Consider the following 19,560-nt stretch of genomic DNA (forward strand, 5'->3'; position numbering starts at 1 on the left):
TCATTGGTCTCATGTTTATATCATCCACCAAGCTCATGTTATGCACAAAACAATCCATATTGGTTCAAATGAAGCACCAAACATACAACAGAATTATTGCATTCAAATCCATACCAAAACATATCCAAAAATTCTCAAATTAAATACACCTAAACAGGGGTCAATCAAGGTCTACCATGTCAAATTTGAGCTCAATTGGGCAAATGGAAACATGTCAATGAAAATCAACAAAAACAGACACCATTTCATGCTTCAATTCATACCATCAATGCATACATCCACTTCAAAAATTCATATCTCATTGAAAACAAAAAAGAAATGGATGAGACCAAAACAAGGAGGTCCTAAAATGTGTCTAGTTCATGCATATCAAATTTCATGGCCATACAATACAATGTGAGCATTTCCCAATCATTCTACCAACCTATGTCATATGAGCTTGCACAAATGATCTCCAGAAATGAAAAATCATGATCAAATAGAAAATGCAGTGAAAAATTCTACAAAAATTCATACAACATCACAACATGCCAACCAATCATCATGCAAAATTTCATTCAATTCTAACATGTATAGGTCACTCAAAAAAATCCTGCAAGTTGACATAATGAGGTGTGACACAAATTGTCACACCTAAGTTCCAGAATTTGCTGCTCTCTAACCAGGTATCCAAAATTCATGAAATTTACATATAAATAATCCTCAATGAGTCAAGAACCACCACAAAAATTTTCAAGAATTTATTCTACATTATGAGCATTTCATGATCAAATTACAAACATGTATCAAAATGTGACATACATTAGAAAACCCTAGGTCAAATGAAATATTCCCCAAGCACAACTTTGACCAATAGGTCAAAAAAATCCTACACTCAAAGACAAAGTCAACAAAATTTTCCTCATATTTTTTTGATTTTTTTTACTATTTTTCCTGAATTTTTTAAGATGTTAAACAATTTTTAAATAATTAATCAAAACTCAGTGGCATAAAGAAGCGCCGGCGGGAAACACTGTTTTCGAATTTTCAAATCATTTCTTGGATCAAACAGCCTTTGTGTCATCGTTTTCACACGAAAAATTCCAGAAAACCGAAAATCATGATGAACATCAAACATTAACAGAAATTGGCATGGTTATAGTCGTTGGATTCGTCTCTTCAAGAGGAACACGAATATCATACTATCACATCCTAAAAGTTTCTCAAACTCTCGAATCGACTCACTTAGGGTTTTGTCACAAAACTTCAAACCTAGATTTCGTGAGCTATGGTTAACCATTTGCAAAACTAATTACATCATGATGCTCTACAATCCAAGGCCTTTCAAACGCATATACTTATTAAGCCAATGGTGAACGTTGAATTTTCGATTTACCTGGAAGTGCAGCAATGGTGCGCGACTTTTCAAGGCTTAGGATCTCAAAACAGCGATGCAACAACCTTCAGGAAGATGAATTCCACGCTCCGTTTCAATCGATTCCGCTCCTATCGTCCATAATTCAGATTTGCCATTGTTGATGTGTTTTGGAACAGTCGCGGTACAGTGTTCTTTGCAATCCAAATGCCACAAACAGATGAAGAATAAGAGGATTGGAGTTGAATGAAGAAGGAATTTCGTGATTTGGTGTAGAATCGATGAAGAATTTTGTGATTGAAGATTGGTGTGTTCTTGAGCAAAATGGAGAGAATGAGAGGTTTCTAGATCTGTTCTTGATAATTGTGATATTCAGTTATGATTAGGAGATGATTTTGATTATATATGGATGCTTAATTGTAGCTCTAATCACATAATTAGCAAAATGACATGGTTAATGGAAATTGTTATTTTTGTAAGTGAGGGCAAAATGGTAACTTCCACATGACAGCACATGCCAGCTCAAAATTGGTTCCAACATGTCCAAAACACCCTATGTGAAGTGTAGAAACAATTCCCATTGCAATTGGTTGCTTAAATCTCATTTTCACTATGTGTATGTAAAGTATCCATTTTTAGCCATTTCATTCTTCATGCCAAAACTCAAACCATGTGCATTAACCATGAAATGAATATTCAAACACACTTAAAATGCCATTCCTGAGGTGTTGGAAAAAGTCCCATTCAAAAATTCCCAATATTTTGACATTTGGACAATTTTGCCCCTGGTCCAATTCAGCTGTCCAGTTGAAAAGTGACTTTTTGCCTGGGCCATTTTTGGGAAATTCCAATGATGCACCCTCAAAGTACATGTCAAATGGAGTTTGTGCATATAAAGAACTTGCAATTTGGACAAAGTATGTGGTAGTTATGGCCTCCTGATTACGGATCTTTTCTGAAATTCACTGAGCCATATTTTGCAAACCGTACATTGGATTTTCAAGTTCTTGGACTTTTTGGAAAGGTGAGAACAAGACCTACATCTGTCATGTTGAACAATTTTTCATTTGAAGCTTCCTTGGACTTCTGTTTTTGAGGTCAAAAACTTTCCACTTTTGGAAACTTCTATTACAAGTCAGTTGCTATTTTTGGCAGTTTTTGTCCTGACTTGATTTTCTTCATTCTTAAGCTTTGAGATGTCATACAACACTTGTTCCAACATGAATGAAGTGTGTCTAACTCATTTCCACCTCCAAATCCACCAGATCATGTACAGTTGACCACAGTTGACTTTTCATCTGATAGATGAATTTGGCAATGCATTGATCAATCTGAGCCCCAATCTCCAACTGAAATGGCTCAAGGGGGACACCCTAGCCTCAATAATCACCATATAATCACAAAATTATCCTCATCTCCATCTCAAACACCATCTCCTGATTAAACCCTGATTGGCCCAATACAACTGATTAGGGTTGACCAGTGGTCAAAACCCTAATCTCAAGGAATCTTCTTCAACCTCCTGATGACATCCAACCATGGTGATGATGATGTATCGATTCAATCAACATGAAGACCAATACCCTTGGGAGTCACAAAACCCTAATTCACAGCTCAATCCTCAGATGGCCCATGATCAATCAGTACAACCCTAGGCTTGCATTTTCTGACTCCCTCATCTTCTGATCAAGACTTGGGAAGATAGCTTGCACTATGTAACCACATGTTATGCAATATGAAATGCCTAATGTCTTAAAATGAAATGCAAATATGTTAATGCTAGTCCCAAGAGAGGAGGGCAAATTTTGAGGTGTTACAGCTGCCCCTATTCAATCCACTGTGAACCTGTCGATACGAAATAGCCTCGGCTTTCGGATGATCAGGATGAAGAGTGATTGAATACCAAGAACAGACGAACAATTTGCACTCTGATGGGATAATAATTAACAACGCCTGTCAGCATCGGCGAAGAAACAAACTTTGAACAAAAATCCGTCTGGTACGGAGAAAATCGGTCTGAACACCGCACATCCACTCGGGAGTATTATTCTTTCTTCTTATTCTTTTCTTGAACCCCGAAATTTTCTTTATCTTTTTTCATTTTCTTGAACCCCGAAACTTTCTCCGCGCAAACGATCCTCGGATCTCTGCATTTGAACCCCGGAACTTTTGATAATTCTTGGTCTGAAAACCCCTTTGGTCTGAACACCGGGACATCGGCCTGATCGCCACTTCGGTCTGGATACCGCCTCGGTCTGAACTCCGGGAAATTGGCCTGATCGCCACTTCGGTCTGGATACCGCCTCGGTCTGAACTCCGGAAAACTGGCCTGAATACCACAAGTACATCAACCTGATCGTCGGAAACTTCTTCGATCTGAGAATCGGAAACTGGGCCTGAACGCCACTTCGGTCTGGATACCGCCTCGGTCTGAACTCCGGAAAACTGGCCTGAATACCACAAGTACATCAACCTGATCGTCGGAAACTTCTTCGATCTGAGAATCGGAAACTGGGCCTGAACGCCACTTCGGTCTGGATACCGCCTCGGTCTGAACTCCGGAAAACTGCTAATCGCGTAACGTCCTCTGATTTTATTTCCCTCTCCGCCCGACGGAAACATTTCCTCCAATATCGCACTACTGGGGAACATTGCTGATCTGACGTTCTGATGCTAGACTCCTCAGAATAACACCTTTATCTTTCAGCAAAACCACCCCTCAAACGGTAACCACGGTTTGGGACTAGCTTATGCTTGCAATGATGCATGATTGATTTTTCTGCGTAATGCTCCATAAACATGGAAATGCTACGCGATTATTCATTTTTTATGCAATATGCCATGCTATTTTTTCATGATGAATGCATAAAAAGAAATATCCCCCTCTGGGGAATCCTCTGGGGGACACGAGACTCTCTGCTGAGGCTCTCATCACTGCTCCGATTTCCACCCTGCCGGGGAATAGTACTGCTGCTGGGAGAATGCCACCCTTGCTGGGGAATACCTCCTTTGCACCCAACCCTCTCGAGGACCTGCTGGGGCAGAAGAACCATCATCGCGCTCTGTGGGGATACCACAATCTCTTTGTCTTGCTGGGGATACACGCCCCAACTCTGCTTTGGGAACCCTCACCGATACTCCCGCTGAGGAAATGGGCAATCTTCAACCTACCGGGGATGACCATCCCGACCATGCTAGGAGAAACGACTGCTACTCCGCTGGGGATTACCCATGCAATCCATAGGTAGAATCGGCTCAGCTGGGGATGCAGAAACCCGTCCGCCACGGGAATTTGTTCAATCCTCCGGTAAGATGAACACTGCTGGAGATATATTTCTTTGGAAAAGACCCGCTCCACTCGGGGGTAGCAACCTTCAGACCTGACTGCTGAGGAAACACCATTATAAACCTGCTAGGTATAACCACACTGACTCGGCTGGGGAGCTAGTCCTACGATTCTGCTTGGGGACTTAGCTGGGAAATAAGAATTCCCGGACTCATCCGGACCTTTTCTGCTCCATCATCTTGTATTTCAAATCGCCCTGCGCTCGACGAGAGACGTACTCCTGGGATTTATACAGAAATTTCAATCTTTCGACTTTGAAGAGTCTTCTTGATTAATTCCAAAGGTCGTCGGACGTCTCAACGTCTTCTCTCCACCGTTCCTCCTTCGTCCCTGATCGAACTCTGCGGGGAACTACAAACTTTCATGTCTTCCGACTTTGAAGAGTCTTCTTGATTATCATCAAGGATCGTCGTACGTCTCAACGTCTTCGTCATTTTTTCATATTCATTTGTTCCTGAGCGAACTCTCTGGGGATTTATTACAAAGCTTCCGCCTCACAACCTGCAAGTGAGTGACGAATACCTAACAGTTCCTGCAAAACAGATCGTCAGATAAAACCGTGCCCCAGGTGTGTCAAGATTTCAACACTTGGGTCACTCAACCTTCCACATAAGATTTCAAGCTTTCAATCTTATAAACATGCATTGGAAGGAACCCGTATGTCTTAAAATGCAAGATTCTTTATCAAAAATATCTGGATGTTTTTGCAATCAAAGCGGTAATGAAAAACAAAAACAAAATTATTTGACTGAATATGCATTTTATTGATTGGAAAAGTGTGGCTCAAATTGAGCAATACAAAAGGAAGCAATTCCTGAAAAGAGGTAATTGCGCTCAAAAGGAAAAATCTATCCTAATGGCAATGTGAAACCCGTGATCTCATCAAGTTCCAACTCGGTTACACCCCCTATATCCTCAGACTCTCCATGCTTTCTGCCTTCTGAACAAGACAACTCTGACTGATCCCTACCGGGTATTATCCATGATGCTTTAACCAAAGCGCAAACGATCATGCTAGACGCAGTTGTTCGTTTCAATCCCTCTTTTGCCTGGACCGCCCTTTCGGGTTTTCAGTCCACCGGGATACCCTTTTTTGCCCAAGTCGCCTCTTCAGGTTTTCGACTTGCCGGGTGTACATTTTTCATCTTATCCCTAATTTTTGCCCGAACCTTTTTTCTGTTTTTCGGTTCGCCGGGATGCCCATTTTTGCCTGGACTATTTTGTTCTTTTCGTCCAGCGGGTCAATTTATACGAAGTATTTTTTAACTGCGTCCGCATTCACAGGGGATGGAAAATCCTCGCCATCCATAGTCGTTAACAACAAGGCTCCTCCAGAGAAAACCTTCTTGACCACGAATGGACCTTCATAATTCGGTGTCCATTTGCCCCTTCGATCGTTTTGAGGAGGAAGGATCCTTTTCAGCACCATATCACCCACGTGATATACCCGAGGTCGCACCTTCTTGTCAAAAGCACGCTTCATCCTTTGCTGATACAACTGCCCATGACAGATGGCTGCTAGCCTCTTTTCCTCTATCAGGCTCAATTCTTCGTACCGGGTCCTTACCCATTCAGCCTCTTGCAATTTCACGTCCATCAGGACTCTCAAAGAAGGAATCTGAACCTCCACAGGTAATACCGCTTCCATCCCATATACCAATGAGAAAGGAGTTGCCCCAGTAGATGTGCGTACCGACGTTCGATACCCATGCAATGCGAACGGCAACATCTCATGCCAATCCTTGTAGGTTACCACCATTTTCTGCACAATCTTCTTTATATTCTTGTTGGCTGCCTCAACCGCCCCATTCATCTTTGGACGATAGGGAGAAGAATTGTGATGCTCGATCTTGAATTCCCGACACAGCTCTGCCATCATCTTATTATTCAAGTTAGAACCATTATCAGTAATGATTCTCTCGGGAACCCCATATCGGCAAATGATGTCTCTCTTGAGAAATCTAGCAACAACCTGCTTCGTCACATTCGTATAAGAGGCTGCTTCTACCCACTTGGTGAAGTAATCAATAGCCACTAATATGAATCTGTGCCCATTCGAAGCCGTAGGCTCTATCTTTCCAATCATATCAATGCCCCACATAGCAAACGGCCATGGAGACGACATTAAGCTCAACGGATTTGGAGGCACGTGCACCTTATCAGCATAAATCTGGCATTTATGACACTTCCGCACGAAATTAAAACATTGGGCCTCCATTGTCATCCAATAATAACCTGCTCTCAGCAGCTTCTTCACCATTGCATTCCCACTGGCATGGGTACCGAACGATCCCTCATGAACCTCTTTCATCAATTGGCTTGCTTCTGCATCATCAACACATCTGAGTAAGACCCAATCAAAATTCCGCTTATACAAAACCCCATCCTTATTCAGGTAGAACACCATGGCTAACCTCCGCAGAGTCTTTCTATCTTTCTTCGATGCTCCCTCAGGATACTCTTGAGTCTCTAGATAGCGCTTGATATCATAATACCACGGCTTCTCATCATCAGAGGCCGTATCAACAGCAAACACATAAGCCGGTCTATCCAGACGTCCCACTTCAACATGGGGGAACTGATTCCACCTCTGCACCTTAATCAAGGCGGCCAGAGTAGCCAAAGCATCTGCCAAAGGATTCTCCTCTCTAGGCACATGATGCAACTTCACCTCGGTGAAAAACGTCAACAATCTCCTCGTATAATCTCGATACGGAACCAAATGAGATTGATGCGTATACCATTTCCCGTTAACCTGATTTATCACCAGAGCTGAATCTCCATATATCACAAGGTTCTTGATTCTCAAATCAATAGCCTCCTCAATACCCAATATGCAAGCTTCATATTCAGCTACGTTGTTGGTACACTCAAATGTTAGCCGGGCAGCAAAAGGAATATGGGATCCTTTCGGCGTAACCAAAACAGCACCAACACCGCTTCCGTTCACGTTAACGGCCCCATCAAACATCAGAATCCATTCGGATTCAGGGTCAGGCCCCTCCTCCGGGATCGGTTCCTCGCAATCTTTCGATTTGAGAAACATGATGTCCTCATCAGGGAATTCAAACTTCATCGGTTGATAATCATCAATGGGTTGCTGGGCGAGGTAATCAGACAATACACTCCCCTTAATTGCTTTCTGAGAAGTATACTGTATATCATATTCAGTCAAAATCATTTGCCACCTCGCAACTCGTCCGGTCAATGCTGGCTTCTCGAAAATGTACTTGATTGGATCCATCTTGGAAATCAATAAAGTGGTATGAACCAGCATATACTGCCTTAGTCGGCGAGCAACCCAGACCAAAACACAGCAAGTTTTCTCGAGCAGTGAATATCTTGTTTCACAGTCGGTAAACTTTTTGCTAAGGTAGTATATGGCATGCTCTTTTCGACCAGACTCGTCATGCTGCCCCAATACACACCCCATAGACCCCTCGAGGACTGTCATGTACAGAATTAACGGTCTTCCCTCCACAGGAGGCATCAGAATCGGAGGCTCCTGCAAATACTCTTTTATTTTTTCAAACGCCGCTTGGCAATCATCATTCCACCTGACCGTTTGATCTTTTCTCAACAATTTGAAAATCGGTTCACACGTGGCTGTTAGGTGAGATATGAACCGTGAAATGTAGTTCAATCTACCTAAGAAACCACGAACCTCTTTCTCCGTTCTTGGTTCAGGCATTTCTTTTATCGCTTTTACTTTTGCAGGATCAACCTCGATTCCTTTCTCACTTACAATGAACCCCAGCAATTTACCGGACCGCACTCCGAACGTGCACTTGTTCGGATTCAACCTCAGTCTGAACTGTCTCAACCGGTCAAACAGCTTGGCCAGATCTACCAAATGCCCCTCTTCTGTTTGGGACTTTGCTATCATGTCATCAACATAGCATTCAATTTCATGATGAATCATATCATGAAACAAAGTCACCATAGCTCTCTGATAAGTAGCACCGGCGTTCTTGAGACCGAATGGCATCACCTTGTAACAAAAGGTACCCCACGGTGTAATGAACGTTGTTTTCTCCATATCATCTGGCGACATTTTGATTTGATTATAGCCAGAAAAGCCATCCATGAAGGAAAACACCGAGAATTGAGCAGTATTATCTACCAACACGTCAATGTGTGGTAGCGGAAAATCATCTTTCGGACTAGCTCTATTCAGATCTCGGTAGTCCACACACATTCTCACCTTCCCATCCTTCTTCGGGACTGGCACAATGTTCGCAACCCATGGCGGATAATTAGTGACAGCAAGGAAACCAGCATCCCACTGCTTCTGCACTTCTTCCTTAATCTTCATCGCCATATCAGGTCGAGTTCTGCGCAACTTCTGCTTCACTGGAGGACAATCTGTTCTCAACGGTAGCTTGTGCACAACAATATCGGTATCCAACCCTGGCATATCTTGATAAGACCAGGCAAAGATGTCGACATATTCTTTCAACAATGCCACCATTCTGCTCTTGACACTTTCCTCCAAAGCAGCCCCGATTTTCACTTCCTTCTTAGCCTCGTCGGTACCCAGATTTACAACCTCTATCTGTTCTTCATGCGGTTGAATCACCTTCTCCTCTTGTTTTAACAACCTGACTAATTCCCCTGGCAGTTCACAATCTTCTTCGTCTTCTTCTTCGGCAAGATAGATCGGATTGTCGAAGTCATACGAGGGTGTAACAGGATCGTTATCAATGAGATCCGGAGAGGAATCGCATCTGCATGAATGTTGATTCATGCATTGCTTTAGAACCGGTGTGAAAAATTGAAAAAGGAAAATGAAAACATTGCCATTTTTATTTTGTTTTTATTTTTAAACTGCAAAAATAAATGAAAAACAGGGAACACCGCTTTTAACTGAAAAACATCCTTTTATTAATGATGCAAAATTCTGCAAATTTAAACATGAGGTGGCCCTTACAATGGACCATTACGTGTCGGGCAACACGCATGGTTTGCATGCAAATAAGAAAGAAAACAAGAAAAATATTACTCTTCGAGGAGAGTGACCCGGATGATTTCCTCGGCCTTCCAGTTGTGGATTTCCATCCCTGGTTCGCACGGCGTTATCCACCGGTCCATGTCACAGTCGCTGTCAGTATCTTCACCCATCATGCAGATGTGGTCTGGATCTAGCATTCCGGCACTCGTGAAAGTTACAGACGTACGACCCCCTCTGTTCGGCCCAGAGCCTCGGCTCGGCTTATATCCAACCCCAAACCGGTCCTTCTTCTCAGGGACTTCCATCATTCTGCCCCAGCCTGGAGCCTCTCCACTTTTAACTACCTCAGCAGCCTGCTTGTACGAAGCGATGAATGGTTTCTCCTCTTCTTGCTTAGCAAACAGAGCATTCTCCACCTTGACGGTTTCAAATGCCTGACTAGGCGTTTCCCATATCTCTCCATCCATCTCCACATACTTAAACGAAGACAGGTGGCTGACAAAGATGTCCTCCTCTCCGCAAACAGTAACGACTTGGCTTCCCCAGACATATTTCAGTTTCTGGTGCAAAGTCGATGTAACTGCTCCCGCAGCATGGATCCACGGCCTACCCAACAAACAACTGTAGGCTGGCTGGATGTCCATAACATAAAAGGTCGACTTAAACACTTCTGGGCCAATCTTCACTGGCAATTCCACCTCCCCAAACACGGCCCGTTTTGACCCATCAAACGCCCGCACAATCAAATCAGTCGGGGTCAAAATCAGCCCATCACAGTTTAACTTTGCCAAGGCCTTCTTAGGCAACACATTCAAAGAGGAACCGGTATCAACCAGCACATGCGAAAGCACGGCTCCTTTGCATTCCATGGCAATGTGTAGAGCCCGGTTATGATTCCTACCGTCCACTGTCAGGTCCATATCCGTAAAGCCCAGCCCATGGCTAGCATGCACGTTGGATACGACCGTCTCCAATTGGTTGATTGTGATCTCCTGAGGAACATAAGCTTTCTTCAATATTTTCAACAAGGCTTCCCTATGCCCCTCTGAGCTCAGTAACAATGAAAGAATGGAGATTTTGGACGGAGTCTGCTGCAAATGATCCACCAACTTATACTCCGACTTCTTGATTATTCTCAGAAACTCTTCAGCTTCATCATTAAATTTGTTATCCGACCCCGCAGGCGCCGGTGTCATCACAGGAGTACTACCGTTATCTGCCACAGCTTTACCCTTTGCCCTGGCTAAAGCCTCGGCCTTTTCTTTTTTCTCTTTTTCTTCCTCTCCCCTCCTCAATGCATCTGGAGCAAACAATCTTCCACTGCGCGTGAAACCGCTGGGACCGGCATTATCCACCCTTAGCACGGTGGTCTCACTAGCAGTCTGTTCTTCAACCTTCTCACCGTTACAGTAGACCTCTCCCCCATAATGCCATGGCACGGCATCATCTTTGTCATATGGAATTGGCCCAGGTACCGTGATGGTAACTGGAGCCTCCTCCACCAGGTTAGACAAATCCACCGGATCATAGTATATAGTTATGGTGGAGACCTCTTCATTCTTTCCTTCAGCCCTTTCAATCATAACGACCCCTGCGTCCATCAGACCCTGGACATGCTTCCGCAGAAGCTCACAACCATTTGCAGAAATAGTGCACTCAGCACACTCAAACCCACAGCCCGGGTAAACCCCATTCTTCAGCAACCGCCTCTTGACCTCAGCCAAAGGCGTCTTCAACTGATCGACCTCAGACAGCCCCACTCTATCTTCCCCAGAAATAGCATTTACTCCCCTCTGACCATGCGCAGGCATGGGATTTGCATTTACGTTGGGAGAAGGCGCAAAGTTGATTGCCTTGGAATCCACTAGGTCCTGGACTACGTGCTTAAAAGCTTTGCAGTCCTCAACATTATGCCCGGGCGCACCCGAGTGGAATTCGCACTTAGCATTTTCATTGTAACTGGGCGGCCTCTGATCAGGTCTCAAAGGCGCCAGCGTCCTCAGTTGCACCAGCCCGAGATCCAGAAGCTTCTTCAACAGAAACGAATAAGTCACCGGAGGCCTGTCGAATTGTCTATCATTTGCTCTGCCCCTGACCTGGTATCCAGCCCTCTGGGGCCTCTGTTGGAACGGTTGTCTTTGTTGCTGCTGTTGTTGTTGCGGTTGTGCTGACTGAGACTCAGCAGGAATTGTTACTGCAGCATTGTGCTGGAAGTAACGGTCCCTACTGGGTCCGCGCTGTGTATAAACTGCACTGGTGTCTCCTTCCTTCTTTCTCTGACCGTTATTACCGAACGGTTTCTTCGTTCCTGAAGAAGACGCAGATGCACCACCCTGGATTTTACCCAGCTTCAACCAACTTTCGATTCTTTCTCCTGCCACCACAATGTCAGAGAAATTGGTGACAGGGCAACCCACCATTCTTTCTGCAAACGGCCCCTGCAGGGTCCCCATGAACAAATCGGACATCTCTCTGTCTACCAGAGGAGGTTGCACCCTTGCAGCCAGTTCTCTCCACCTCTGCGCATACTCCTTGAATCCTTCGTTATGCTTTTGAGACATACCCTGCAGCTGGGTACGACTCGGAGCCATGTCTGCATTAAATTGGTACTGCTTGAAGAAAGCATCTCCCAAATCCTGCCAGCTTTTTACATCAGACGATTTCAATTTGGTATACCATTCCAGGGAGCCTCCAGACAGGCTGTCCTGGAAAAAGTACATCCACAGTTTTTGATCCGCGGTGTATGCCGAGATTTTGCGGACAAATGCCTGGAGATGAGTTTCCGGGCAAGAACTGCCATTGTATTTGTCGAATGCGGGCGCCTTGAATTTCTGAGGGATCACAATTCCCTCCACCAATCCCATGTTGGACATGTTTACCACCCCAGGCGTGGCATAGCTCTCAAGCACTTTTATCTTCTCAGCCAGCAGCTGAATTTCCTTGTTCTGAGGAGGAATGTCATAAGGCACAAAAGGCTTATTTCGCATAGAGAACTGGTCAGCCTCTCTATCTTCCTCCTGATCTTCGTCAAAACCATAAAACGGAGGCACAAAGTTGTCTTTCATATTCTGACTAGGCCCAGGTTGACCAGCAGCACCAGCATTATTCACCAGACCAACTGTTGTCCTCTTTCCACCATCACGAGATCCCTGACCCTGGTTGGAGACTCCATCCAGGTTGACCCCACTGTTCTGAGCAGAAACCCGCTCGAGTTTCTCAACTTTATCTGCGAGAGCCTTCTGACCAATGGCAAAACCTTGCATTATATTGATCAGTTCGGTCATTTTCTCCTTCAATTCCAGCATATCAGCACTGGGAAGCTCCATGAGTCTGGGAGTGTTTCTTCTTGTGTAATATCTGTGAGGGCGAGTTGAGTGCAGGGGTACTACCCTTCGAGCGCGAGCAATGATTCCTGGTTACAAACAAACACGTTAGTAATAGTCACCTGCAAAATAAAACACAAGTTATCATGATTAATGCATGTATGCAGTGTCTATCCATATGAAGGACACTTTGTCTCTCGACCCTGGCATCATCGAGACAAATAATAAGCCGGCATTAACATTCTGATTAGCAGTGTTTGATTTTGTTGTGCAGATCGGAGATATGTGATTTAGCAAGAATACCCCCAACCATGTGTGTGCTTGTGTAAGTGCATACGGTAAAGCAAATAAAGCTTGTCACCCAATCACTGAATAGAAACCATCATTACATAACCAAAAAGTGCACAATCGGTGCAATAGTCATACATCAGATCAAATATCAAATACAATCCTCCAGAATAGAAAAGAAATACAGACAAAGTGAATTCCGTCAACAAGCCTGACGGTAATTCAACACAAATGAAAGATCTAGCTAGATGAGGGTCCCACAGATGGCCCTATCTCATCTTCCATCCTCGCGAACTCTGCGGCGAACCTGAGCTCGGTATTCTCCTGCTGTAGTCTTCCAACTTCCTTCTGATGAATCTTCATCTGCCTGAAGTAGTGGTCTCTCTCAGCCATATAGTGATCTCTCTCTGCAATGATCTTTAGCTTCTCTGACTCCTTGACTTGCAGCTTTGCCTCCCACTCAGCAATGAGACCCTTGACTCTGTCATCTCTCTGATCCCGGACAATGATCTGCCTCCTCTTTTCATCTTCAATCACCTTCGATGCTCTGAACAGCTTCTCCTTTGTGATGTCATGTTCCCTGTTGGACGATGCTAAAGCTTGGCTGATCTTCCCATAGTAGGCTGTATCCATCTCGAAGCGTTTGGCCTCCAAAGCATGTCGCTTGTCTTGATCTTCCATCTTCACTTTGATTTCCTGATTAGCTGCCTGAAAATGAGCAACACTTCTCTCCAACTCCGCTTTCTCTGCAAGTAACTGATCTCTGGCCCTCTTCATCTCAAGGAACTCCTCCATGCTGACAGAAGAACTTGGACCCTCAATCCTAAGACACACTGAGTCACCTCCAGGGAACGGTAGAAATGTAGACTCAATCCTCTTCCGCAACCAATCCTCAAATAGTGGAAAATACCGGCAGTTGACTTTGCCATAAGGAACCTTACCCCTCCTCTGGATATCTCGCCATTCGTCCAATACCTGCCTCAACTTGGTCTGGTTACCATCAATCGGGAAATAGAAGGACTCCTGAATCTCTCGCCCGAGAGGAGGACCCTCTATAGCAAACCCCATCTGTCTCCGGAGAAGCATCGGGTTGTAATTAATGCAACCCTGAACTCCCACCAAAGGCACATTAGGTAAACTCCCACAACTGCATATGAAGTCCCGACCAGCTAAACCATTATGAGTCCAAGCAATGTCATCAGCCCGCAGACCCATCAATCGAAAGGACCACTTCACACTAGGATCAATCTGAACAAAGGCACCTCGGGAAGGCAAATATCCCATGAACCACCTAAAGAGTAGCTGAGAGCAGCATCTGACCAGACCACCACGCCTCTTCTCATTCCTGTTATGCACTGAGTAGTATACATCTCCAATCAAGGTAGGAATAGGGTTTCTCTGCATAAACAACCTGATAGCATTACGGTCCACGAAATTCTTCTGGTTAGGAAACAGAACAATCCCATAAATGCTCACAGCAATCAGAGCACAAACCGTCTTCCAGTTACCCACAGCAGCATGTTCCTTGGCATTAGCCTCCAAGAAACTCAAATGAAATCCAGGTAACTTTCCCTTCTCCTTCAAACCTTCCTTGACCATTTCCGGACTCAAATAAAGAGCACGTGAAATCCCAAGGACATCCGGCTCCGCCCTAGTGACATGGAAAGGAATCTGATCACGGATCTGAATACCCAGGATGCTGACATAATCCTCCATCAGAGGCCCCAACAGATAGTCTGGAAATACAAAGCACCTCAGCCCCGGGTCGTAGAACTGAAGAAGAGTATGAATGGCACTCCTATCACAGTCAGTGAGCCTGAAAACCGTCTTCAGAATACCACCGTATGACTCTCTAAACATCCCCACATGGTCAGGAGTAATCAATGCTACCATATCCTTGAGCACACCAATCTCTGGATCGAAGAAACTGTAAGCAATGTTGTTCTTCAGGCCGGTCCTCATCTCTGAACAGAAAGTCTCTCAACCAGGATCTCGATCAAAAGTGTCCCTGCATATGGGTAAACATGAGTTAGATGCAAATAATGCAAAATGCAATGATGCTGATGAATGAATGCAATGCGTTGCCATCCTCCAAGCCATCTGATCATCTGTACTGAATCTGGGCTCTGAACTGATCATAACCATCTGAGTGGACAAATAATCACCAATCTGATCCACGGGTTCCGAAATAAACGGAAAACAGATGCATCATCATCATCATCAACACCAGACCATCTCTGAGCAGACACACCATCACCATCTGAATCGGCCCGGGGAATCCGAAATAAACGGATCCCCACTGATACATATCTCGGCTCGGGGAATCCGAAATAAACGGATCCCCACTGATAAGTCGCGGACAGCACTCCGGCGTCACAGCAATAAATAACAATAAATCCGACTTATAATTATGTCTCTGAATCACAGATCAAAAGTCACCATCTGAAGGCTATCTGAACAAACATCTGACAGAACAACCCTCCCCTCACAGGTAAGTTCTAATCAAGTCATCCTAAGGCGGATAATGGTCTCGACAATCGGGCGGAGATACTCAATGGGTTTGCCCTTTCGGGTGTGCCATTGTAGCTCCCTTAAAATCGTCTAAACCAAAGATCCGGGAATGATCGGTCACCAGAGTCAACAACTCAAATGGAGTGACTCAAACAAAGCGGAATATCCACAGAGATGAGCACTATCAAGTGAGCCTCGTCCGGCTTGTGGCACATCACGCCGCCAGGCACATGTTGACTTAACATGAAAGAGGCGACGTGAGACCACACTAGTCCTAGGTGTATACTCGGGCCTGGGTTTTAGCCCCACTCAGAACACCCACCCCACACAACAGAACCACCTGCAGAGGACAGCAACAACATGATAGTATGATGCATGCAAACATTTAATGCAAATATATACACACTGGTTAGAATAATAAATGCAATAAATAATACAAAATAAGCAACCTAAACCAATCCTAGAACGCTAGGAAGGACTCGCTTAGGGACGATGGACCAGCATAGGTCAACATGTCTGTTATTCCCCAGCAGAGTCGCCAGCTGTCGCATCCTGCGAAAAATCAACCGGCGAGACTAAAAATAAAAACACACAGAGCCGCCACTAAACGTTATTTATCCCAAGATAGGGAAAGGAAACGCTCAGAGAAACCTGGAAAGACATGGTCTCGCGACCAGAGAGAAAAGGTTCGGGAGTCGGTTACGCGAGGGGAAGGTATTAGCACCCCTCACGTCCTAGGTACTCCTAGGGATCCACGTCCTAGAATAAAGAAAAGGTTGCTAAACATCACACACACACACGGGGAACGCAGGTGGGATTAAGAGGAACGGGCTCGATAAGGTATCGCACCTTATGCCTACATATCTTGTCTGGAACAAGAATCAGAGCCACTGTAGTTCGGCTTACGCACGCCAAACAACACAACACATGCAAACAAGCAAGGGTGGCAAACATGGAGCCCGACAACCACTTGATGGAATTATGTCGGCATCCGAACCAAAACACGCACAAAACGGCAAACTTGGAGCCCGACAGCCAATCACTGGGCTTACGTCGGCATCCGAACCAAAACACCAAACAGCACAGTCAGATAACAAGTAAACGCACGCAAAAAAGAAAAAGGTTGCCCGGAGTGGTCTCGCACGACCACCTGCCTACATACCTCGTCTGGCACGAGGATCAGGGCGATGTAGTTCCCCTGAAAGGGACTAAATTGCTAACCAGAAACCGGGGAAAGATACACAACTAGGGAGCTGAGACTCGAGCCTAATGTTGTCATGCATCGTTAACCCTGAGTTCGGTTTTCTATCCTACTTGCATAAGCAAACTAACCTAACCAGGAAAGAAGCTAGCACACAGGCATACAATCATATCATACATCAAATGAGAACAGGCATCTCAATCAAACATGTCAATCAGATATACACATAGCACGCACTATAGCCAAACAAGGGGGCTCAATCAATCAGGTTTGACTGCCTAAGCAAGTCGTCTGTACATGCTGGTTTTGCTCTTAACCTTGCCATTACGAGGCTAAGGTGAAGCAGATGATGGGATGAAGTGAGGATCAGACCTCACAGCTCTTATCCCTAACCAGGGAGAGCTGACAAATGAGCATGGGTCCAGAATAGGGGAACCCTTCTATACTCGATGACTCTGACACAACAGATCTTGGGCTTTTGATCTCAATGCTACAACCATGTAATGGGAGCAAGGAGAAGACTCACTGAATAGTGGGGGACAGGTTGCTTGTCCCTACCTTCCACCAATTGCCTTACTTGAAGGACTTTTCCTGCTTGGCTTAAAAAATAAACATACACAAGCATTGCCTCTTAAGGAGGACTTCAGACAATTTGCCCGGCTCGGTAACAGCCGGGTCTCCAGACTACATGAAGTAAGAAGGTTATACCTCAAATGCAAGTTGCTTAAGCAAAGCAAAGCAATAGTTCACAAGGAACTGAGCAACTAAAGTACCTGGAAACAATCAAACTCAATCAGTAATCAATCAGACAAAGCATAAACAATAAACAGTTAACCAGTCAAACTATACAAGCTATTGCACAACACAAGGCAAGCTCAAGGCTTAAGCCCAAGCTTCAACACCTACAAAACAATGTTATGTTAGTGTACAAACATCCACAACATCAATTAAAATCAACTTGTATCATTCTCCATGTACACTATGCTTTTGATCCTGAAAAATCAAGCAAATATTAGCACCTAGACCACTAGGCCAAGCCTAGGGTCCAAAAGCAAGAAAAAAGTTAAAACAGCAAGGTATTCATTAACCAACATCAAATTAACATCAAACACAAGCAAACATCATTGGTCTCATGTTTATATCATCCACCAAGCTCATGTTATGCACAAAACAATCCATATTGGTTCAAATGAAGCACCAAACATACAACAGAATTATTGCATTCAAATCCATACCAAAACATATCCAAAAATTCTCAAATTAAATACACCTAAACAGGGGTCAATCAAGGTCTACCATGTCAAATTTGAGCTCAATTGGGCAAATGGAAACATGTCAATGAAAATCAACAAAAACAGACACCATTTCATGCTTCAATTCATACCATCAATGCATACATCCACTTCAAAAATTCATATCTCATTGAAAACAAAAAAGAAATGGATGAGACCAAAACAAGGAGGTCCTAAAATGTGTCTAGTTCATGCATATCAAATTTCATGGCCATACAATACAATGTGAGCATTTCCCAATCATTCTACCAACCTATGTCATATGAGCTTGCACAAATGATCTCCAGAAATGAAAAATCATGATCAAATAGAAAATGCAGTGAAAAATTCTACAAAAATTCATACAACATCACAACATGCCAACCAATCATCATGCAAAATTTCATTCAATTCTAACATGTATAGGTCACTCAAAAAAATCCTGCAAGTTGACATAATGAGGTGTGACACAAATTGTCACACCTAAGTTCCAGAATTTGCTGCTCTCTAACCAGGTATCCAAAATTCATGAAATTTACATATAAATAATCCTCAATGAGTCAAGAACCACCACAAAAATTTTCAAGAATTTATTCTACATTATGAGCATTTCATGATCAAATTACAAACATGTATCAAAATGTGACATACATTAGAAAACCCTAGGTCAAATGAAATATTCCCCAAGCACAACTTTGACCAATAGGTCAAAAAAATCCTACACTCAAAGACAAAGTCAACAAAATTTTCCTCATATTTTTTTGATTTTTTTTACTATTTTTCCTGAATTTTTTAAGATGTTAAACAATTTTTAAATAATTAATCAAAACTCAGTGGCATAAAGAAGCGCCGGCGGGAAACACTGTTTTCGAATTTTCAAATCATTTCTTGGATCAAACAGCCTTTGTGTCATCGTTTTCACACGAAAAATTCCAGAAAACCGAAAATCATGATGAACATCAAACATTAACAGAAATTGGCATGGTTATAGTCGTTGGATTCGTCTCTTCAAGAGGAACACGAATATCATACTATCACATCCTAAAAGTTTCTCAAACTCTCGAATCGACTCACTTAGGGTTTTGTCACAAAACTTCAAACCTAGATTTCGTGAGCTATGGTTAACCATTTGCAAAACTAATTACATCATGATGCTCTACAATCCAAGGCCTTTCAAACGCATATACTTATTAAGCCAATGGTGAACGTTGAATTTTCGATTTACCTGGAAGTGCAGCAATGGTGCGCGACTTTTCAAGGCTTAGGATCTCAAAACAGCGATGCAACAACCTTCAGGAAGATGAATTCCACGCTC

The 19,560-nt window shown here is 43.7% G+C and overlaps 1 protein-coding gene across 1 annotated transcript; it reads right to left on the minus strand.

The window, feature by feature from the left end:
* Positions 1 to 13,343: 13,343 nt before the first annotated feature.
* LOC127097712 (uncharacterized) lies at positions 13,344 to 17,748 on the minus strand. Its single transcript, XM_051036206.1, has 2 exons — positions 17,683 to 17,748; positions 13,344 to 15,270 (listed from the first exon to the last, which is right to left on the minus strand). The coding sequence occupies exon 2, from the start codon at positions 15,222 to 15,224 to the stop codon at positions 13,503 to 13,505; it is 1,722 nt and encodes a 573-aa protein (XP_050892163.1). The 5' UTR covers positions 15,225 to 15,270; positions 17,683 to 17,748; the 3' UTR covers positions 13,344 to 13,502.
* Between the last annotated feature and the right edge of the window lie 1,812 nt (positions 17,749 to 19,560).

This window comes from Lathyrus oleraceus, chromosome 6, assembly GCF_024323335.1.
Source record: "Lathyrus oleraceus cultivar Zhongwan6 chromosome 6, CAAS_Psat_ZW6_1.0, whole genome shotgun sequence".
Taxonomy (NCBI): Eukaryota; Viridiplantae; Streptophyta; class Magnoliopsida; order Fabales; family Fabaceae; genus Lathyrus; species Lathyrus oleraceus.